A 24424-nucleotide genomic window follows, 5' to 3' on the forward strand; every position below is an offset into this window, starting at 1 on the left:
TACTGTACATAACTGTATGGGCTATACTTTTATACAACTGGCAGTGCAGGTTTGTTTACACCAGCATCACCACGAACACGTGACTAATGCATTGTACTACTACATTATGACAGCTATGATGTCACTAGGCGAGAGAAATTTTCCAGCTCCATTATTATCTTATGGGACCACTGCTGTATATGCAGTCTATCTTTGAAAAAATGTTATTAAGCCATGCATGACTGTATAGTATGTCAGGCGATGATAAATGTGAAAAAAAGTAAAAGAGGGTGCTATGGATTGAATTGCATCCCCCCAACTCATATATGGAGGCCCTAATCCCCAATATGATGGTATTTGGAGGTAAGGCTTTTGGGAGGTGATTAGGGCATGAAGGTAGAACCTTCATGATGGGATTAGTGCCCTTGTAAGAAGACACACAAGAGAGAGCACACACTCTTGCCTCGTACGCTCTCTCTTTCTCTCTCCCTCTCTGGGCACAAAGAAGAGAGTGGGTTTGGGGAGGCCACTGGGGCCACAGGTGAGGAAGCAAAGGGGAGAATGTTAGGGAGCCAAGGAGGGGGAGAGCCAGGGCCCAGGTCATACAGGCCACCCGAGGGCCTGTTTTACTCTGAGTGTGTTGGAAGATGGAGGGGCAGGAGAGGAAGTGGCAGTCAGGAGCTACTGCAGAGTCCAGGTGACAGGTTATGGCCCTGGGCCGAAGGGCTGCAGAGGGTACAAGGTAGAGCCAAAGGACCTGGGCTTTACCAAAAAGAAGAACCAGGATGACCTCAAGATCTTTGGCCAGAGCCACTGGATTCACTGAGGAGCCATTTACCGAGACAGTAAAGCCTGCAGTATAAGCAGGCCTGGGGTGGAGTCTGAGGCATTTTAAGTGGGACTTGTCTATTAGACCTCTTAGTGGAGATGTGAATAAACAGCTGGATATAGAGTCTGGAATTTAGGACACAGATTGAGTCTGAAATTATCAGTCTGGAGTCAACAGTGTAGCGATGGTACACAATGCCAAGGGACTGGAGGAGACAATGTAGGACATGAATATGAAGAAGAAGAGGCATAAGTCTGAATGCTGGGGCTTTCTGACGTTTAGAGGTTGGGGTGCTGAGAAGGCACACCCAGCAAAAAAGGAGGCAAACTGGGGGAGTATTCTACGCCTGCAGCCAACTGCAAGGAGTGTCTCATGAAGAAGGAACTGACCGACAGCGTCCAATGCCTAGAGGGCAAGGAAGGCGTTGTGGGGGGCAGAATGGAAAAGTGGCTTTGGCAACATGGTGCCCACCTGTCACCGTGACTGGTGTGGCTGGGAAAAAGCCCTCTGGGAGGGGGTTCAAGAGACTAGAAGAGAAGACAGCAAGCAGAGACAACTCTTTCAAGGAATTCTGCTGTAAAAGGGAGCCAAAAACTAGGTTGAAAACTAAGGTAGAGTGGTGGGGGAATATGAATTTATTCAAATACGAGTTTGCTTCCTGAAAACTAGAAATCAATTCAATATTGACATCATATTTGTATAACACTTTAAGTCTTGCACATGCTTGACTCATATAGTCCATACAATTCTAAATATTTTTAGATTAGGAAACAAAACTCAGACGGGCAAAGTAACTGACTTAAGGTACAGAGAACAAATGAGAAGCCAGGCCCTCTCACCGTGAGTTAGAATGGGGCCACGGAAAGACTGTGGGTTTACGGTTTGGTTAAATGGAACGCTGCATGTCACAGAACTTCAGAAAGAGCTATTTAACTCTGGTTGTTATTTTCAAAATTTAAAATTACTAAATCTCCCAGGACAGGATATTGTTTCTCACAAGTGCTGCTTTGTAAGGTAAGGAATATTGGAGAATCTCACCTTTTCAGCAAAGATGGGGTTTCCTGATAAGTGGCTCAAGTGCATAAACTCCAAATGCAGGGTTCCAAATTCTGCCAGAATGCTGCTGCCTCCAGAGGCCCAGGGCCAGTTCCTTCCAATACCACTAAACAAAACAAGAGTTATGGGTCAGATGAATTCCATTCTTTATAATGCTAAACAGTAGAGATGAAAGAGACAGCTTTTTAATAATGGTATTTCGGCTAATAGTCTACTCTGGATATTGTAAAACCAAGCGTTGTTTTCTTTGGCTACTGGTTTTAGGTTTTGAAACCTACCTCCAAATGAAAAATTAGTGTTGACTTAAGATAGAAAGAAGTTGCTGTGCGCTCATGCTGATGAACAGATAGACAAACGTTTCGGAAGGTAGAGGTGCTATATAGAGATATACAACAATTCCAAGTAGAAGAGAAAATAAAATCAGACTAAAACACTCCTACCATGCCCCAATCCCACATAAAGCCCTTCAATATTTTAATTAATCTCAGCCTGAGCTTCCATGGAATTTTAGACATTATATACAAAATTTTATTTTGATAGAAGATAAATTTTATAGATTCATTAGTTATATATCCACCCCCATCCCTCTTCAAATCCTCCATTTACTAGCCTCCCTTTCCTATGATTATCTTCACAATATTCTATTTTTTCTAAGGCACTAACTCATTCCCCGTTTTATTCAATCTATGCTCAAGAATCTCAACAAAATTATGTTATACAAATCTGAGAGGGTTAAAGACATGAGCTTCAAAACTTACTGTCTCATGGCTCACCTTGGAGCATTGCTTTTTAAAAAGACATAGTCTTTTAAGAAAGAGTTATAAACATATATACCTACAAATAAAAGTGACTCCTGAGATATGGTCATATTCATCAGTATAGTTTATTTCTGGAGAGCCAGTTAAAACTTCAAGACATATGCGGTAATTCAAAAAAAGAATAAAGTCAATTATTCTCCTGACCAATATATTCCCTTTCAGATACCTCAAAACCCACACTTGGGTTTTAGTTTAGATGCACATTTATTGCATGCCTACTATTTTCCAGGACTATACATGGCATTGGATTACAAGCATGGGTTATGATAATAAATCACTCTTTTCTCAAAGACCTTATAGTGTAATGGGAGAGAAAGACCTAAGCATCAATAATTTGAATTGAATATGGTAAAAGCCAAGATAAACCGGTGCTTCTCTGAGCACCTAAAGCTAAGACATGTGATCCAACATGATAGGGATCACCGGCTTCTTCAAGGAGGAGACTCCTCAGTTGAATCTTTTTTTTTTTTAACTGTTTCTTTTTTTTTAATTTCAGTAGATTTAGGGGGTACAAGTATTTCTTTGTTACATGGATGAATTGTATAATGCTGAAGTCAGGGCTCTCAGTGTACCCATTGCCAGAAGAGTGTACATTGTACCTGATAGGTAGATTGTTATCCTTTACTCCTCTCCCCACTCCTTACTTTTCAATTTCATTACACCACTTTATGACCATATGTATCCCTCGTTTGGCTTCCACTTATAAGTAAGAACACGTGGCATTTGTCTTTCCATTCCTGAGATACTTCACTTGGAATAATAGTCTCCAGCTCCATTCAAGTTTCTGCATAGGACATTATTTCATTCCTTTTTATGGCTGAGTAGTACTCCATGGCGTACACACACACACACACCACATTTTCTTTATCCACTCCTCAGCTGATGGGCATTTAGGTTGAGTCCCTATCTTTGCAATTGTAAATTATGTTGTGATAAACACTGGGGTGCAGGTGTCTTTTTTGTAAAATGACTTCTTTTCCTTTGGGTAAATACCCAGAAGTGGGATTGCTGGATTGTATGGTAGATCTACTTTTAGCTCTTTGAGGAATCTCCATACTGTTTTCGATAGAGGTTGTACTAGTTTGTATTCCCACAGTGTGTATAACATTCCCTTTTCACTTCATTCAAGCCAATATGTATTGTTTTTTGATTCTTAATCATGGCCAATCTGATAGGGGTAAGGTGGTATCTCCTTGTGGTTTTAATTTGCATTTCCCTGAGGATTCGTGATATTGAGCCTATTTTCATATCTGATTTGATTCTTGAAGGGTAAGAGTGAGTGAGGAGAGAATGAGGAGAGGAGACCCTGGGCATAGAACACACAAGCAGAGGCTCGCCAGGAACCAGAAGTACCTTCTGACACAGGTGAGTGTCAGGAAGGGAAGGTGCTGGAGGGAAGGCTTCAAGGACAAGCAGAGGCCAGGCAGTGAAGGCTTGCGGAATGCTCACATTCCTCCGCATTTTCCAAGGCAGACCCCATTTAAATGCTGCTCTGGGTGTCCCCTAGATTTCCTAACCACCACCTTTGTTTTTGCTGCACATCAATCACAACCCTGGTTAAACCCTTTCAGGTTTGTGATTGCTGCTGCCGCCAGGCTGCTGAGGAATGCCAGAGGAAAGGAAAACAATGAAGACAACTGGTGCCTGGAATCCTGGGCTAGCCTCATTCTTATTCCTTGTTCATTTTTACAGCAAAATCTAGATTTTGTTCTAAAAATACCTATGTACAGTAAGTGTACAAAAAGAAAAAAACAGATCTGAAAAGCATAAAAGCACTTTAGAAAATGCTCTAAATTTATTAGGTTCTGGGAATGTGAGTCAGTTTTTATTTTCATAGTTGGCTTAGATAAAAGGAATAACCAATCATCCAAGTAGGATGAACAGCTCCTTTCAAATTTTATTAACATATGGCAAATGCACACAGTAATTGGCCATTAATTTGTTGTCACACTGTATCAATTTTTTATTCCAATCATTCCACCAATGACCAATGTCAATAAGCCTATTAAGCAGAAACACAAGCTTCTATGGTCTAGAGAAATATTAAAAACAAAGCTGTAACATAAGGCAGTATGGGGGTAAGAGGAGACGACTTCATCCTGGAAGAGAACAGGGTGCCAAGGAAGCCAGCCCCCATTTCCAGATCTTCAGGGCCTGGCTCTTTTCAGTTCAGGAGATTAGAGCGTGAGATGAGCAAGGCAAGTAGTATTTATGCACTAAGCTAGAACTCAACTACTTTGTATCCACGCATTTGTTCCCTGCTGTTAATGAGGTGAATCAAGAGAAAACCCGAGATATACTGAACATTTTTCAATATGCTGAAAAACTAAGATTTCAAAGGGTTATATATTCTCCCTTCCTCCTTCGCACACGTTCATATCAGAAAGAAAACAGCACTGTTTCCTATCACTGTTTAACTATATAGGGAGCAAGAACATCAGAAGCACTAGCTAAGAGAACATTACGCTAACAGAAAGAAAACTTCGATTAGAATACACGGTATGCTTCCATGAAAGGATGGCTTTGGTTACCTTTCATTCGCCTATAGAATTAACGTATTTCGGTAAAATTACTTAGAAGATCAATGGTTGTACTGATTCTTAAATATAAGTTAGGGAGGGGGTTAAAGAAATCAGAGAGGCACAACTACATTTAGATATCATTCAAGGTCACTCGCCTGTTCTTAGGCAAAGCTTCCAGGGCTTGGGGATTGACCTGGGGGAGGACATGGAACACACCCCCACACCACGGCCACCACAGCTGACGTGTGCAAGTCTCAGGGAGATGGCAGCCTCCTGTCCTGCGCAGCAAGGCTGCACTGAGTCAAAACCAAGATTTGGTCACTCACAGAATGAAGGGGATGAACAGAATGATCGTGAAAGGACATTTCTGTCTCCAGATTCTGAGCCTACTGAGGAATCTATATATTTGTAAGGCTCTAATCTCTCAAATATGTGGACAGTGGGCATTTGATACTAAAATAGGTTTGTGACACAGGGAAATGAGTCCAGAGCGAGTTCTGCTCCCTTGGTCTGGGGTCAGGGTGCCCTGGCATCCCATGTTACCAAAGGCCAGGAATTCTTGACCTCTGGGCCAAAACAAAGCTCATTTATGGGAGTGAAGGATTAAAATGTTTTTAACTTCAGTTCTATTATCACAGTATTTTAAAGGCAGTTGTGGTGGTCTTTATTTGGCCTATTTTACAAACAGTAATAATACTTGGGAAAATATTTTAATGATAAAATAATAGTTTGTGTTCAGAAACTATTAGTTCCATAAGACAGGCAGGAAAGGGAGGAATACGTAAATATTCCCGATCTTGTTATGACTACATCTTAAAGCCAAAATGATGAGTCAGCATATGGAAATGTATACACAAAAAGGCAATTAACTAACATGCTCTGGGGAGCTGCCAAGTATTTGGTTCAAAGGATCCTGGAACAAAAATTTAAACTTTAGTATCACTCTAATTTCATTTATTTTTGTTTCCTGCAATTCCTAGTTCTTCCAAATAGGAGTATTATTTAATATATGTTTCAGTTTTAATTTCATTCAAATTTTCAGTATTCTACAAAAGTCATAATTATTTAAAAATAAAACATATCACAACAAAAATAATCGATTTGGCAATTGCAATTAGAAATAAGCCTTTAAAAACATTGAGTCACTATGAGTCTTTTGAAAATTTGGAACACCTTTTTTTTTTTTTTTGACATTGTCTCGCTTTGTGGCCCCAGGTAGAGTGCAGTGGCGTTGTCATAGCTCACTGCAACCTCAAACTCCTGGGCTCAAGTGATCTTCTTGCCTCAGCCTCCTGAGTAGCTGGGACTACAGGTGCATGTCACGACACCTGGCTAATTTTTCTATTATTTGTAGAGATGGGGTCTCGCTCTTGCTCAGGCTGGTCTTGAACTCCTAAACTCAAGCAATACTCCCACCTCGGCCTCCCAGAGTGCTAGGATTACAGGCTGGCCATGGAACACTATTTTGTTGCTTTAGAGACTATAATTTGAATGTATTTTTTTTTAGCAGTAGTAATATACTTCCTCATCCTACTTTACTAAAATCAAGAAGGTATAATTATTTATAGACCTCATAGCTCTGATAAGCAATGGGCTTCATGTGCTTTTCCTTCTGTCTCCTGGGAATAGTTAATGGGCTGCAGGAAGGAATTATAGTACTAATGGTGCTATTCTACTCATGTTTGAGTCCCATGGGACAGTTGTTCTTTTTCCTAGATTCTGTAATGATTCAAGTAGTTAGAGAATTGTTCTGGATTGATGCTGTGTCCCTTCAAAATAATCTTAAATCAAGGTAACTAAAGGCATATATTATTATAGTGACTGTCCAGATACAACTTGCATCAACACATATATTTGTTTACCTAATATAATAAAATACAACAAATAAGTAATTTACAGAACTAAAACAATTATAAAAAATTGCCAGATGAAGCTATAAAGTATTAAATAGTTATAAAGTCTTGACTAGCTATGACTTTCAATTTACTTTTCCTTGCTGCTTGCTATTGATATTTTATGCAAAATGGGAAACAGACCAATAAAGAATTTTCTTGAGGATTCTTGCCTGGATAATTTCTGATTAGCTGATCAGTAGGCAAACTCCCTTCAAGTTCATAGTCTAGAATATGGTTTAACTTTTAGGGTTATGGAGTTATCAATTTTTGGGGAAAAAAAATTCCCGTACATCCTATGTATTATTGTAAAGCCTTACTCATGTATGCAAATAAATGTCACACAGGATATTTAATTCAAAAGAGCGGATAATCCAATATTATTCCTTTTGGATTTTAGCACAAATTAGGAACGAATAATCAGAAATTTTGCAAATGATTGTTTCATTTAGTGCTATCTCCAAAGCTAACTGATTTTGAGATAAAGCAATTTCAGCTTCACTTACAAATGCCTCCTTCCTGAAAAGGTCTGCAGTGCTGATCTTTCAAGTTCACACTCTTAAGACCTCACTCAGAGTTGGCCTAACAATTCCAGGGGAATGGCATTCTAAGGCTAGCTGAGATTCTATTGCAGCTCATCCATAGGAAGTCTGACTGGGGAGGCTGCTTCCCCAAGGGCATCCCGTGGGGAAAGGTGGCTGATAAAGGGCAGTCATTTGAGTGGGGGAATTCGTAATCCACAGCTTACTGCTTTTGAACAACAGCAGGTTAAATCTCCAAAGAATTTCCACACTTGAACTTTTTAATCAAGAGCCAAATTAATGTTTAAAATTAGTCATATCTTATTCAATCTCATCATGGGTAGTTATTTTAGATAGAGCTAAAACTGAATACTTATTATTTTAGTTTCTCCTGACTCTCAGTACTGCTGTCCTTGCATTTGACCATCCTGGACTGTGGAGGAAGCTGCAGGGGTTGAGGGGGGAAACAAACACCGAGTTGGTGAGAAGCCCTCTCTGATTCCATATATAACCTGCTCCTGAGGTCCAAAGATGTCATAATTCTCTTTCCTAGCTGTCCTTTGGGTAAGATCTCCTTAATAACTACTGTCAATGAACTGCAGATAAGTTGAATGCAGTTTTTGCCCAGTTATTGGGCAAACTGGGATATCCTACCATTAGGTTCAGGAAACACCACTGAAAAGGCTAGCAGAACTGATGAGAAAGTATTTAAGTGCATTTAGGGTGTGCATGAATGCACATACATTTACTTTATTTTACTTAAAAAAAAGAAATCATATTCTACATCTTGCTGCTCAAACTACACATTGCATCTTTCATGGACATCATCCATTACAACTAATGTACATCATCATTGTTGCTCAGTGCATAGTATCAGACTGAATGAATATATTCTTTAAAAGAATTTTTTGAATGGACACATTCTGATTTATTTAAACACACCTTAGTGATGGACATTGAAACTATTTTTATTTTTTGCCACCATAAAGAATTCAGTGATGTGCCTAGTTTCTTTTTAAAGCTAACTTATTTTCAGAGAAAAATGTCTACATAGATTCCAGCTGGAAGACATTAGTTTGATTATCTAAACTGATAATGAGGATGAATTTGTGAACGTGTATTAGAGGCATAATGTCCACTATTTACAGAGTCATTTCTCTTTATAGGGTGTGTCTATAATATCCCACCTCCTCTGGTAGCCTCTTTAACCCTTGGGATATACCAAATTCGTCTGTTGTAAATCATCATATCAATTCCTTTAAAATTGGGAGAAAGGAAGCTACACACAATCACTGCTATCCAGATACTTTTCTAATAAACCTCAGGATGGAAGAGAATCATAGTATACTCTATCTTCAGAAATGGTAGTTCACTAAATTAGTTTGCCAAATATCCTATTATAAGTCTCCCTTTGATTTTAGATACCATTGTTCCATTATTGTAAGAGTTTAACACATATCATCATTCCAAGACAGTACTTAAGATACTAAGAATATAGTGGAATTTGGCTGTGTTTGTCCCTTTCTATCTTTTACTCTATGGGTCTGTGGATCATCTATGGATCAAGCTGTGTGAAATCGGCACAGACTCCAGACTTTTAGTCATTCTCTAAATTCTATCCTGTGGTCTCTTGCTATAACCAGAGTAGCCAATATTGGTAGAATTTGTGATTGTCAGGGACAGAAACCCAGCTTTATGCACAGGTGTAATCCCAAAGTCCAGAGAGCAGTGCCAAGAAACAGACGTGCCCAATACATGCGTAGTTTAATAAAATCAACAAGCAAAAACAAGGGGGTTGTGTCATTGGCTCCCACCCCAAACTTATACCTAAATAATATAATCCAATATTTAGTGTCACCACATACATGCACTCTGAAGCCAGAAAGACATCCTTTTCCAGGATGATCACATGGTTTACTATCACAAATTTGAAGTGGTCTGAAGTGATTTCTAAGAGTTGCGATATAGTGAAATCAGGAAAATAAGGACAGGACGGTAAATTCTTATGAAGGCTCAATTTTATTCAATTTAAATGATTATCTTTTATTATGCATCTATATCCTTCCCATTTTTGTAACACTAAGCTTACTTTTTTTTTTTTTAAAGTTAAATGGCAATAGGTTTGTTTGGGGGAGTATGCTTTTTCAATGAAATAGAAACACTGGCAACATAAGGCAGGTCTCTCAATAATGAGGAAATGTTACTTGGTCCGTGAAAGCTAAAAGTCTGGCACCATTGATCGCGGGACACAGCTGGAGCAATGGAGCAATTACTATTGGAAAGAACAGTTCACTATCAATTATGCCAAAAGTAATGTTAGTTTTTGGCAGAAATTCTGAGGTGTAAGAGGATAATAATAAATGATTCTGTTTAGCAGGTTAAAAAATAAGTGCTTTGGGGACACACCTTGCCAAACTCAGCAAGTAAGACTGAGCCCGTCAGTCAACCATAATTTATTGAGTGCTTCTTACGTGCCAGTTACTGTGCAATGCAAACACCAAACACTGTAGAAAACGTGCTCAGGTATCTTAGGGTCAAGATGTCCTGCCCTAAAATTTTGGAGGTTTGGAGTCTAAACTGCAACTCAATTCAATTTTTGTTCAGGCAGTTGAATAGAAAAAAAAAAAACAAAACAGTTTTTGGAGAACAATTTCTGTTCTTCCTGGGGGCATTCTTCACAGCTATTTAGCCAAGATCATGTGGGTCTAACTACATTTTTATAAAAGAAACTGAACTTCATCTGACTGGTAAATAAAGCACATTGAGATCTTATTATCTAGTTCAGCAGATCTTTATTATGGTTCTCTTCCAGATATTAAACCACTTGGGATTAAGTGGGAAGGATTCATTCCTTGATGCTTAATAGATTACTTATCACTATACTTCAGAGTGGGTAATAAAATGTTTTAAGGCAAGATCAGTAAAATGGATACTAAATTAAGGAAACTGTAGTGAGAAAAAGCAGTTAAATGCTACATATGCTATTCAAATTCCCAATGATGAATTATTATCAAGAAAGTTTAAGAAAACAGATGATGTCTAGCTAATCAGGACCAACAATTAGAGTGTTCTTTTTAGGGTGCATTAGGTAAGTTTGGATATTTCTCTTAACATCTTATGTAAATCTAACCAACCAAAAGAAACTAGACAGTTAATTAAACCGCCTTATAATTTAAAATGGTAGCTTTTCTTAGTTTTGGATTTTTACATAAGAAGTAACACACAAAAATATGTGCATAGCTTTTGGTAAGAACAAACAGATTCAGGGATTACTCTCAACAGATGCTGGAGAATAAAGCTATCAAACGACTTCATTCTTATTTTCCTGCCTTCTGCCTACAACTTATGGTTTAGAAGCTGTTGGAAGCTGTGTTATGAAACAGTTTGGCAACTAAAGTTTTAAAAACACAAAGATTGGAAAAAATCATGACAAAAGAATAAAGAGGACAATAAAGAATAAAGAGGACAACTCAGCAATAAAGATAGATATTCTTGACAAAACATGAACTACTATAGTGAAATCAATATCTGCCCTGTTTTGGTCCTCAGAAATATCCTTATATAAAATACAGTCTGGGTTAAAAAATAAGCAGCATATAATCAAATATATGCTGCCTTTTGACATCTTCTGTGTTTAACTTTTCTTTCTTTCTTTTTTTTTTTTTTTGACAGAGTCTCTCTCTGTCACCAGGGTTACAGTGCCTTGGTGTCAGCCTTGCTCACAACTACCTCAAACTCCTAGGCTCGAGCAATGCTCCTGCCTCAGCCTCCCGAGTAGCTGGGACTACAGGTAGACACCATGACACTCAGTTACTTTTTTTCTACTTTTAGTAGAAACGGGGGTCCTGCTCTTGTTCAGGCTGGTCTACAACTCCTGACCTCAAGCGATCCTCCCACCTTGGCCTCCCAGAGTGCTAGGATTACAGGTGTGAGCCACTGGGCCCCATCTGTGTTTAACTTTTCATGCTTAGCTTATCTCCCTAACTGAAGCATAAGATCTAAAGGCAGGAGAACAATTCTGTTTCTTTTACCACACATAGTAGGTGCCATAACTTGATAATTGCTGCATTTATAAAAGGCAATAACAAATCCATTTCTAACATGTTACAGTAATCCATAATATTTTCTATAAAATTCAGGAAATACTCTCAGCAAGGTTTATTACCCATAGTTAAAATATTTTACATGTATTGATATTTTTAATTTATATGTTTACCTTGAATTTACATGTTTAGACATTTTCAGTGATTAAGGTTTTTTATATTATTGGAAAAAACATATTGAAAATGTAATTAAACTCCTAATAACTTTTGCAAAGTAAGAGTGATCAAAATGCGGGCAATTTTCAGGCTCTGAACTTCTGGTAGCCTCCTAATGTTGATATTGACAATAAAAGAATGTTTCAGATATGGAATCAACTTAAGTATTCATCAGTGGATGAACAGATGAAGAAAATGTGGTATATACACAGTGGAACGTTATGCAGCCATAAAAAGGATGAAATCCTGTTACTTGCAACAACATGGATGGAACTGGAGGTCATTATGTTTAGTGAAATATGCTAGGCACAGAAAGACAAATTTTTCATGTTCTCACTCATATGTGGGAAACTAAAAATTAAAACAAATGATCTCACAAAGATAGGCAATAAAATGATGGTTACCAGGCTGGGAAGGGTTATGGTGATGGGGGATAAAGTGGGGATAGTTAATGGGTGCAAAAATACAGTTAGAATGATTAAGATCCAATATTTGACAGTACAACAGGGTGACTATAGTCAACAATAATTTATTGTATATTTTAAAATAACTAAAAGAGTGGAATTAGAATGTTCCTAACACAAAAAAAATGATAAATGCTTGAGGTGCTGGACACTCCAATTGCCTCTATTTGGATCATTAAACATTACATGCCTGTATCAAAAAACATCACATGTACCCCATAAATATATACACTTATTTTGGACCCATCATAAATAAAAAAATGTAATAAAAATACATTTAAAAATGTTTCAAAGGACTAACCAATTGCCTGGTGGAACTTTGATAGTAAAACTACGTATTTTCTAGAAGAAATATTTAAAATATAAGTGCTGACAGAAAAGGGTGCAGTTTATAGAAAACTAATGTTTGCTCTGTAAAACGCAAAGAATGAAAATATCATTGTAGTGCTTTGTTTTTTACATGTGTGTGTTAACTTGATTTAATCATTCTACAATATATACATATATCAAAAAATCACACTGTGACACATAAATAGTTATTTATCAATTAAAAACAAAATAAAAAATTAGATACCATTCAGATGAATTTAAAATGTGAACACAATAAAAAGTCTTTTACCTTTCAAGAAATTCACTAAAGGGAAATGCGTTTTACTGATCCCTAGCAAAACACAGCAATCAAACTTCTCTCCAGCACCCATCAGTCCTATCATAGCACCTGCTCTCTCCTGCTTCTCTTCAAGATGCTCCAGATACTTGCAGTTTATTCTTTCCCTTGTTAGCGGTGTAATGTAAAAGAACTTAATGAAAGCCAAGGTAATTTAGAATTCCTCAATTTCATAAGTTATTCCAAACGGCACTGGTAGTAGCAAGAACATTTCCGAAGCGGTAGGATATTGCCTGCTTGTACTGCTTAGGTTCAGCCGCCTCTGCAACATGTCCAGGACTTGGGCTTTATGTGCTCCCTTTCCTAGACCAGACAGTGACCTGGATGCCATTGCCAGGCAACTGCTTTCTAGCCTCTGATAAGTGTGAGATGCATGAGATACTTGCCCTTTTCTACGGGCACAGAGAGTTGCTGGATGGGTGAGTGTCAGAGGAAATAGTTGCTATGCACTTTGTTGTTTTGTTTTTCTAATTGTAGAAGTATCCTAGAAGTGTGCGACAGTGAATAGTTACTATCAATACTACAAAGAGAGAGAAAGGATAGAGGAATCCTTGATTCATGGATAATCTAGTGCCAGAACTCCTGGAAATGCCTTTCTCTGCTTCAGCTCTACAAGGTCTGTCTGGAAATTATCCAGCCATGTAATATGAAAAATAGAGACATTTATTGAAGAAGATACAAGGTACAAGAAACATTGTGCACAGGACAATGACGCCTCAGTCTCCTTTGAAGTAGGCACCTTGGGACCTCACACAGCTCTCCCAGCATCTCTTAACCTAACCCGTACACGTTCAGCATTGTCAGGCGTTCTGCTTGCTGCAGGCCTTCCAGAACGTGGATCACTTTCAACAGATTCTTGACCAAAAATTACCGTCATCATTTTACCTTTAAGAAAATACTCAGATAAAATGACTGCTGATACACATAAAAAATGTAACTTTGGGTAACTTTAATTTTTTAGAAAGCTTTACAAAATGCTAAAATGAAAACATTAAAATAGCATTTTGAAATTAGACATAATCATTCTGATTTTACCTTTAAGGAAAAGGAATACAGAAAAGAAAAACCTTCCTCCTTCATGTTCTGCTAATGGAGTTTGGGTACTAAGCATACAGTACAAGGTACATGGTAAAGTGTGCAGAGAATTCTATGTAATAATTTGGCCCCCAAAATTCATTCTTAACCATTAGGAATGGAGATTGGAATGTAATGTGATGAAAAGAGCCACTAAGAGATAGAGGACTCTGGAATGGAGGGGGAGAGGCTGAACTTCAGACTCGTTAATTCAGACCAGACATTTCCAGATAGATCTGGCCTGAAATAAACTGTTGAGAAATAAAGCAGTGAGCCACTCGGAAGCACTCAGGGGGTTATGGATTGGGTCCACTCTTGGTACAAAATACATCTTATGGTTGTGATGAGTTCCTTCTTTTTCATCGAATGTCAATTTAAGAACAACAACGCTTATGGGCTATTTTTCTCTTCATTCAAAATGAAAATGTTTTCTTGGATCCCATGGGAAAAATATACATTCCTTAGATTTTAAGATTACTTACTTCAGTTAATAGTAGAATGCCAATGTAAAAAAACAGCACAATTATCTTGTAATGTGAAGTGCTAAGAAGAAAATAAAATAGGTTGATATGAGGAAGTCTGACAAGGAGCTCCTTTAAATTGGCTTGTTGGAAAGCTCATGATGAAGGGGAGACCTTCAAGGAGAGGCCAGAGATGATCAAATGAACCTGCCGGGGAAGACCTGGGAGTGGCTCCCACAGGTGCCCTAAGGTGGGCATGACTTTGTGAAGCATGAAAACAGAAGGCTGGTTGGTGCAGCTAAAACACGGTCAGTGAGGGGACTCCAGTGCCAGGGCCCCTGGAAAGCTGACAAAGGGGCAGATCACGCAGGGCCCTCAGGCCAGAGCAAGCCAGCCAGATTTATTCCAACTGCAAATGGGAAGTCACTAGGCTTTTAAACAGTGGGTGATAAAAATCTTATCTGTATTTTCAAAGTTCACTCTGGACACTGTGGGAAGAATAGACTGCACGAAGGCAAGACTGGAAGCATGCAAGCAAATTGCTGTCTAGGCAAGAGGCAGACGGTGGTCGTCTAGACTAGGACTGATAGAGACGGACTGACATGGAGGGATCGGGGCCACATTCTGGAAGTAAGAGCTGTCAGGAAGACTGGATTTGTGGATGAAGGAGGCTGGAATCAGGGATGGTTTCTAGTTTTTTAGCTCTAGTAGGTAGGTGAGTGCTGACGCCATTGAAGATGCGAAAGGGTGAGGTGGGAGCAGGTGTGATAAGGACAAGAATCAGTTCTGCTTTTCAGATCTTGCTACACTGTCATCCACAATTACAAGGAAAAAGCCAAATGTGATCACTGTAATTTTACTTTTAGTTATTTACAAAGATCAATTTACTCAATTTGAGAAACTTTTTTTTTGCAATGGCTTTTCTGAAATCACTTGAAAATTGTAAAACTAACATGCATATGGCAAAAAAAGGGAAAAGATATAAAAGATCGTATAATAGAAATGAATTTATGTCAAACTCCAGATCCTACTGTCAGTTTGCAGAGCAAACAAACAATTTAATGAAATCTCTTCCAAAATTTCCTAGTGCACAGTCATGTACATAAGAGACAAAACTAAAAAAAAAAAAAAAAAAAAAATTGAAATGGAAGTACACAATAGACATTGTTGTATACTATGTCTCATGAAAAACAAAGTATCTTGGTGCTCTATCTCATTATAGCTGCATAATATTCCAGTGTGTGGATGTACAGTGACTTATTCAACATTTTCCTGCTGTTTCAAGTTTTGCTATCATAAATATGTTGCACATACATGGGTAGGTCTCCAGGATAAAATCCTACAAGTGGAATTCCAGGTCATAAAGCATGTATTTAAAATTTAGTAAGTACTACTCAACTGTCTTCCAAAGAGTATTTCCTAGTACATACTCCCTCCAAATGTGCATGAGAATGGTCTGCTTACTAACTGGGCATTTATCAAATTTTTAAAACTTGTTCAATCTTCTAGGTAAAAAATAACATCTTAATGCTTTTTGAACTTGCTTTTTTTAAATTATAAGTTCCCAATGTTCAATGTCCAATGGATTTCTTTTTCTGAGAAGTATACCTGTTTATAAACTTGTCTCATTTATGTATTGGTGTTACTGCCTCTTTCAAGTCTATTAAAGTATTTTTGATAAATTTTTAAAAACTACACAAGTAATGCATACTCATTGTAAAGAGTGAAATGATGTAAAAGATGACTTGAGAAAAAGCTAATACTGCATCCCTACCCCACTGCAAGTCCTCCTGTACCTCCAACCTGCCAATCCTAGTTAACCAGCATCCATCCACATGCATACACATATATGGATATACATGGAGAATCTGCTGTTTCCAATAAAATGGGATTACATTATATATATTACTTAGCAATGCCTGTCTCAATTAGCAGCACATCATAGATACCTTCCTAGGATAATCATTTTTAATAGCTGCACAATAACATTGCATAAAATGGATACTCACATTTTATTAAAGCAATCTTTTATTGATAAACAGGTAGACCAATCTAGTCTAATTCTTAAAAATTTTAGTCATGCCACATTAACAATGTCCTAAGTCTTTTAGAGAGATCTTTTTACACATTAAGAAAACTTGCCTTTTATGTACTTATGTGTTGCAATTTTTTCTTGATTTGTTGTCTTTTGATTTTAGTCATGTTTTGGGTCATAATGATCTTTATTTGGTAAAATTTTCCAATATTTCCCCCTCTATATGTTCTGGGTTCTTTGCCCTATTTAGAAAGCCTTCTCTCCTCACTCAAGATTATGTTTTAAAAACCCTCAAAATCTGGGCAATAACTTTTCTTTTTAATTAGGTTCAACCACGAAAGTTATAATAGCATAGTACATAAATAAGTATAAAGTCTTCTTTAAACTATAAATATTTTTGTTCTCCAAATAATATAACACTTTTTTATTGTATTAGACTCACCTGTTCAACAGCTTAGCTAATTATGACTATTGATTATTGAATACTTAAGTACAGTAGGTCCTCAAACAATGACATTTTGTCCAATGTCCTTTTGTTATAACATTGATGAGAAAAAAAAATTGCTTCCCAGCCAGGTTCGCTGTCTGTGTGGAGTGAGCACATTCTCCTCACGTCTGCATTAGTTTTCTCTACTTACTTCAGTTTCCTCCCACAACCCAAAGCTATGCATGTTAGGTTCACTGGCATGTCTACAAAGCCCCAGTGTGCATGATTGTGGGGGTGTGTGCGAATGAGCCTGTGATAGGACAGCATCCTGTCTAGCTTGGGTTCCTGCCTGGTACCCTGAGCTACTGGCAGAGGTGCTGGCCACCCGCTACCCTGAACTGGATAACTAATTATCTTACCTGTTTTTCTGAATCCTTCTTAAATGTATGTATAACTCACATTTATTTCAGTATTTAATATTAGAAGTGTTTGGGTCTTTATTTAGAAGTTTAATGATGTTTTAGAAATATGCAGTCATAACTCTTATTTATATCAATTAGTCTATGGTAAAATTGGTTTAGTTATACTAATTTTTTTTTTTTTTTTTTTTTTTACCTTAACAGTTGCCGTTTCCAAGAACCTATTGCTGATGTTAGGTGAGGACTTACTGTATTTCAAAGTTAATTCCTCCTTAGCACTTCTTTCCCTTTTTGATTTTACTGTAAAATTTCACTGATTTATTTCCTCTTTTAGAGATTTAGCAGTTTCATTAATATTTCCCCGCTAACAGAGGACAAAATAGTTGCATTTAAACAATGGAGACCTGGAGACCACTTTATCCAGAAGAATTTGGACAACAGAGAGGCTGAAGGTAAATCAGGGAATAGGTCAGATAATCATTAAACAGAATTTATGCATTTAGAGAATTTTCAAGTGTGATCTTGGGCCAGTCTCTTAAACTCCTTAAGCCAGCAATTTTCTGATCTACAAAACAAAGTAACACCTGCATATCCTACTTTATAGTGTTTTAGCGGGATCAAATGAGATAATACACAAGAAGATGCTTTGAAACTACAGGATTGAGCCCAGCTAAACATTTTTTATCTTTTTGGATTAAGCACTTGACATTTAGCTAACCAAAAGAAATCCGTTTTCAGGTTTTTCTCTTCAGTTTTAGAGACGTCTACCCAATAAAAATAAATTCACCAAATGTTCACTTGGAGATAGAAATATAACACAAGTAGTAATGAAACAAAGCAAGGCATTCCCAAGAATTAAAAATGTAACAGACTGCTACTGTCACCAGCCAACTTTCTTACAGCAATTTAATTGTTATACAATTTCCAAGTATGCAGGATTTTAAGAAAGCTCTTACATGTCTTGTAAGCCTTCTAGAAAAAGGTAACGAAAACAGTATTTTTAATAGTAAGAGACAGTCACAGAGACCAGTGACACATTATACAATTTAATAAGAAAGGCTAAGAACATCTTGTCCAGTGATGTTTTCCCCCCAAAATGTAAAAAATCTTAATCTGTTTAGGGCAGGTACAGCACACCCTTTCTGCAAGGTGTCTAAGTAATTAACTATGAGTTCTTCATAGAATCATCATTTAAAAAATCCATTTACTTTCAAATCCATAGGCACAGGAATTAGTAAAAATTATTCTCTTAAATTATCCCCTGCCAGAACAGGACTTTTACCATAATATTCGTTTTAGAATGATTTGCCAAAGACTACCACAGAAATCTTTCTTAGGCCAAACTTGTTCACTATGACAACTACTCTTCTACAGACAATATATAATTTTTGTAAAGGACATTATGATATTCAGAGCTGCTGATCCCATCACCAGTGAACTATTTGGTTAAGGGCAATGGAAAGTTTAAAGCTTAATTCTAAAGCATAAAGACTTAATAGCTCAAGAATTTATTTTACTTGGCAAGTTTAAAGAGACATTGATTAAATTTTCATATAGTAACCTATTTGCATGTAAAATGGCTTAAGTTTCTTTCTCATTAGAATTATCTATAAACAAATAAAGCAATGTATGCAACCAATATTACAAATTTTAGTCCTTCATAGACTTATTGGTAATTCACACTTTAAAAATAAACAATAAGTGCCTCTTTTAAATGAGGACAAGTAAAGAGTTGTTCATAAAATTCAATTAATCATTACAATAACCATGTAAGTACTATTATCTTACTGGGATAATAGGAAACTGGGACTCAGCAAGGTTAAGTGACTTGCTCCAGTTATTAAGTGGCTGGGATGGGTGGATTTCTACACCAGATCTGAATAGTTCTATAATGTGTGCTCTGCTTTTTTCAGATACCACCTGATGTCATTTTTCACACTACTACATAGGTTAGCAGTTAAATTAGCCAATTTCCTGGGTCTAGGAGAGCAAAGGGAATTTATTAGCACTGCAAATTGAGATATCACCAATCCATATTTATTTATTTACAACATGGCATTTAAAAAAGAGAAAACAACATATGCAAAACTGACTCACACTATACTTCTTTTCCTTTAAAAATCCCCACTGAAAACACGCTATAAAGAGATAATAAAACAGAAAAATGCTGACATGTTGTAACAAAGAAAAACAAGTTCAATTTTTTAATACCACCAAAGCAGATTCTAAATGCATTGTCACCAGGTCAATAATAGTTACTAGATCCACAAGCTCAATGCTTTAGCAACATCTGAAAAATCTTTTGAGCATTAAATAAATTTTTCTATTTTTTTAGGATCCAATCCTTAATGGTCATATTCTCTCTCTCTCATGCCCTCTCTCTCAATATGTAGTTTTTATTAGATAATACAATGTTTCAAAATACAAAGAAGCATAATAAAGTAAAAAACCAAAAAATTTAACTTTCAATTTTTGCCCCATCCATACTTTTTCTATTCTCTCCCCATAGATGAACACTGTTATTTGTTTCTTGAATCTCATTCTAAAGATAATTTTTTGCATATACTAACAAATATGAATAAATATCCTTCCCCTTTTACATAAATACTAGCAGACCAAACACACCATTAAGACCATATTCTTGTTTTGTTTCTAGAATATTCAGTGACCCATTTTCTAAAACTTTACTTTTAGTGAAAAATGTCAAATATACAAACAAGGTAGAGCAAGAGTCCAATAAACACTTAGATTTATTCACCACCTAGATTTAACAAATATTACTATTTGTTTTGCTGTAATTGCTTCCCCTTTCTACATATAAGCATATTAATATTTTTTTCATATTAATATTCTTTTGGGGAATTATTTTAAAGAAATTACAGATATCAATTCTGTATTTTAGCATGCATCTCCAAAAATAGGGACATGCATCTCCAAAAATAGGGACATTTCCCTAGATGACCACAATATTATATGGCAACAAGGAACATTAACAGTTCATATCCAAATTTCCCCATCTGACCTCAAAATGTGAAGACCTATATATTTTACAGAGCTAATTTTTGCTATGGCATTGCTAGCATAAGATAAATATTATAGTTTTAGGTAATATAAAAAGTTTGTCATAAAGGGTTTTTTTATTTTTAGTTGTTATTATTTTATTTTCACTAATGCCTTTCAGCTTTATAAAAAAAATACTGTATTGATTTTATCTTCATATTAGCACAGGAAAGCTTCTTCACTATGACTAGCTTTCTACAGTCTGAAGCCACAAAATTGCCTTAAAAACATTATTTATATAATCACAGCTACAATCCTGGGCAGAGTTAGGGAGTGGGGAGGAGAAAATCCAGCTCCCTTGTGGTGGGATCTTCCTTCTTGCTGCCCCATAATTTCCCTACTAACTGACCTTGTCAGGATTCTATCTGGTACTCTTATTTTACTATTTAAAAGGGAAGGGAAATTAGTTGTGCTGATGGTTACAAAACTCTGTGAATATACTAAAAGCTATTGAATTATACACTCTAAGTGGGTGAACTGTATGCTATGTGAATTATTTCTCAATATAAAGTGGTTTAAAAAGTGGGGAAGGCATGCAATAAATTATAAAACTCATTTATATGTATCTTGCGAACAGAATTAGTTACCTAAAGTGGAATTTAAAATTTTTCTATGTATTCCTATTTACTGAAATAAAAGCCCGATAATTAAGCTAAATAAAGTTACTCGTTCTACTATTTTGGTTACATAATCATATTACAGGTGATATTCTTGTTAATGTAAATATAGTATGTGAAAACAGTTCTATAAAAGGATAAATTTAGAATAATTTTTTACTTTATAAAACCAATCAAATAATTCTTTTAGCAAAAAACAAAACAACACCCAATCTCATAATTAATTTAATGTTATCTGACTTAAAGCAAAGTAAGTAATCTTACATTTCATTGATGGCACTGAAAACTGGCACAACCATTTTTGCAGGGATGTTTAGAAAAATATATCAAAAGTACTAATAAGGCCGGGCGCGGTGGCTCACGCCTGTAATCCTAGCACTCTGGGAGGCCGAGGCGGGTGGATCGCTGGAGGTCAGGAGTTCGAGACCAGCCTGAGCAAGAGTGAGACCCCGTCTCTACTAAAAAATAGAAAGAAATTATATGGACAACTAAAATATATATATATACAAAAAAAAAAAAATTAGCCGGGCATGGTGGCTCATGCCTGTAGTCCCAGCTACTCGGGAGGCTGAGGCAGTAGGATCGCTTAAGCCCAGGAGTTTGAGGTTGCTGTGAGCTAGGCTGAGGCCACGGCACTCACTCTAGCCCGGGCAACAGAGTGAGACTCTGTCTCAAAAAAAAAAAAAAAAAAAGTACTAATAATATTCACACTAATTTCATAATTCAATTCTCATAAATTTACCTTAAAGGAATCATTACAATTTTACCCCCAAGTATGAATACTTATATCCCCAAGTATAAATACATGATTTGTACCTTATAGTACTATTTATACTGTTATAAGACTGAAAAGAGTTTGAATATCTAACAACAGGAGGCAGGTTAAAAAAGTATGGTCTGTTTAGAAGATCTAATATTATATAGCCATTGAAGATTATATTGGAAGAGAATGTTTAATACTACAGAAGATTCTGTATAATATTAAAAAAACCCAGAGGGACTTCTGGCTTCTAGTAATGGTGAAGAAAATTGGTTGGCAAACACTCTACTAAGAGGCAATTATAAAACCTAGATATTATATATACACATATATTTTAAACTCAACTATTTGCAGGCATTAGAAAGTGACCAACATCAGGCACAGACTAAAAGAGCATTAGGCATTAAAAGACTGTAACTGCAATGAGTAGGAGGCATTTTTACCTGGTTTCAGAAAATTGCACTTTTAATGGCATAGGACAGAGTTAAAGGCTGGAAGTACAGCTGAAAATTTAGCGTAGAATCCTGGAAACAAGTGAGCCATTAAAGAGAGATAGGACCAAAAACCCAAATCCTAGGATGACTACTCAATAAGACATGCACGAGGGAGACACCAGTGGATCACCAGGAAAATAGCTAAGAGAAGCCAGAAGGACCTTGACCTTTGATAGACAGAACTGCACCAGATGAGATTTGATGTTTATCGCTTTTATTGACTGCGGGTATTCCTGAACCCATGCCTAGCTCAGGAGGCAGTAAGCTAAATCCTTCCTGATTTGAAGAGTCAGAGGACAGAGCTTGTTGATGTCCTACCACAAACTTTGCCCAAATCCTTAACTGAATGTTAAATTGCGCAGGTAAAAAGAGGATCCCCAGGAGGCCAGGTTAAGAAACAATAGCTGGAAACTGAAAGAACTGAGCAAAAATACCAGCTTTTGCACACAGCAGGGGAGACAGTTTATGGTTTGAATCCCAGAGAGTTAACTGCTAGCTAAACAACAAAATAATTCTCAGAAGAATATAACACATCAAAAGCTGCTAAACATATCTACAATATCTAGTTTTTAACCAAAAATTACTAGACATACAAAGAAACAGGAAAATGTGATCCATGCTCAGGAAGAAGGACAATCAATAGAAACTGTGAGTGGGTCTGGATGCTGGACTTAGGAATGACTTCAAAGCAATTATTTAACACATTTAAAGAATTAAAAGAAAATATGCTAAAGAAATGGGCAGAGGAAACAGTAAACTTGAAGTTATCAATAAAAATGATTGTATCTGAAGGACAGAGAGAAAAAAGATTAAATATAAACAAACAGAGCTTTGGAGACCTGTGGAATAACACGTAGGGGTCAAACAAAGGTGTAACTGAAGCCAGGTGCAGTGGCAGGTGCCAGTAGTCCCAGCTACTTGGTAGGTTGAGGTGGGAGGATTGTTTGAGGATGAAAGTTTAAGGCTGCAATGCATTATGATTGCATTATGATTGTGTCACTGCACTTCAGCCTGGACAACAAAGTAAGACCCAGTCTCTTTAAAAACCAAAAAGTACAACTGGAGTCCCAGAAGGAAGAGGAGAAGGAAAAAGAGGTAGGAAAAAATAGCTGAAGAGGTAATAGCTAAAAATGCTCCAGATTCTGTAAAAAACCATGAACTTACTAATTTAAAAAACCCAACAAACTCAAACAGGATCAATGTAAAAAAAACACACCTAGCTATGTACATCAGAGTCAAATTTCTGATAGCCAAAGATAATGAGAAAATCTTTAAAGTATCCAGAAAATAAATGACGCATTACATACAAGGAAACAATGACAAGATTAATGGCTGACTTCTTATCAGAAATAATGGAGGCCACAAGACACAAGATTGGCATCTGCAAAATTTCGATGAAAGTCTGAAAACCAGTAATTCTGTGTCTGATGAAACATTTCTCCAAAAGTGAAAGGAAGAAGGTATTTTCAGATAAGTAAAAAATTGGGATCATTTGTTGCTAGCAGACCTGCAGTAAAAGAAATACCAGAGGAACATATTCAGGCTGAAGGGAATAATGGTAGATGGTAACTCAGATCAAGAGGAAGAAATTAAGGCATTGGAAATGGTAATCATGTGGCTAAATATATAGTTGGTCAGACTGACCAGTCTATCTGAATTTTTTCTTTTCCAGAAGATAGTGAGGTTAAAAAGAACTACACTATTGCAAAGTGCCTGTAATCTATCTGAAATAACAATATTAACTCTAACTAGGTTGTAATTCCTAGAGCAACCACCAGAAAAAAAGAATGCAAGGGGATATAGCTAATATGTCAAAAGAGGAATCAAAATACTAAAAATATTTGATACCCATAACACAAAAAAACACAGGAAAGGAGAAGAAAAGGAACAGGGGCAGCCTGAGCTTCATATTTGCATCAGTTCCCCTTGTCTACACCACACAGGGTGAGGCACCGCAGCCTGCCTGGATGCTGCACATGTGGTCAGTTTGTGTTACAGCTGAGGAAACCATCTTTTAAAGATACTGCTAGCAAACCTGCCCAATCTGTGCTCCAGAAGGAAACATTATTA

General features: G+C 36.8%; 1 protein-coding gene across 1 annotated transcript in view; it reads right to left on the bottom strand.

The window, feature by feature from the left end:
- Positions 1 to 24424, bottom strand: part of MAN1A1 (mannosidase alpha class 1A member 1) — a 160336-nt gene that overhangs the window by 24130 nt on the left and 111782 nt on the right. The window contains exon 7 of the mRNA XM_069487757.1: positions 1847 to 1970. Within this exon, the coding sequence (XP_069343858.1) occupies positions 1847 to 1970 (124 nt within the window). The remainder of the gene's footprint in view (positions 1 to 1846; positions 1971 to 24424) is intronic.

The sequence above is a fragment of the Eulemur rufifrons genome, chromosome 15 (genome assembly GCF_041146395.1).
Source record: "Eulemur rufifrons isolate Redbay chromosome 15, OSU_ERuf_1, whole genome shotgun sequence".
Lineage (NCBI taxonomy): Eukaryota > Metazoa > Chordata > Mammalia > Primates > Lemuridae > Eulemur > Eulemur rufifrons.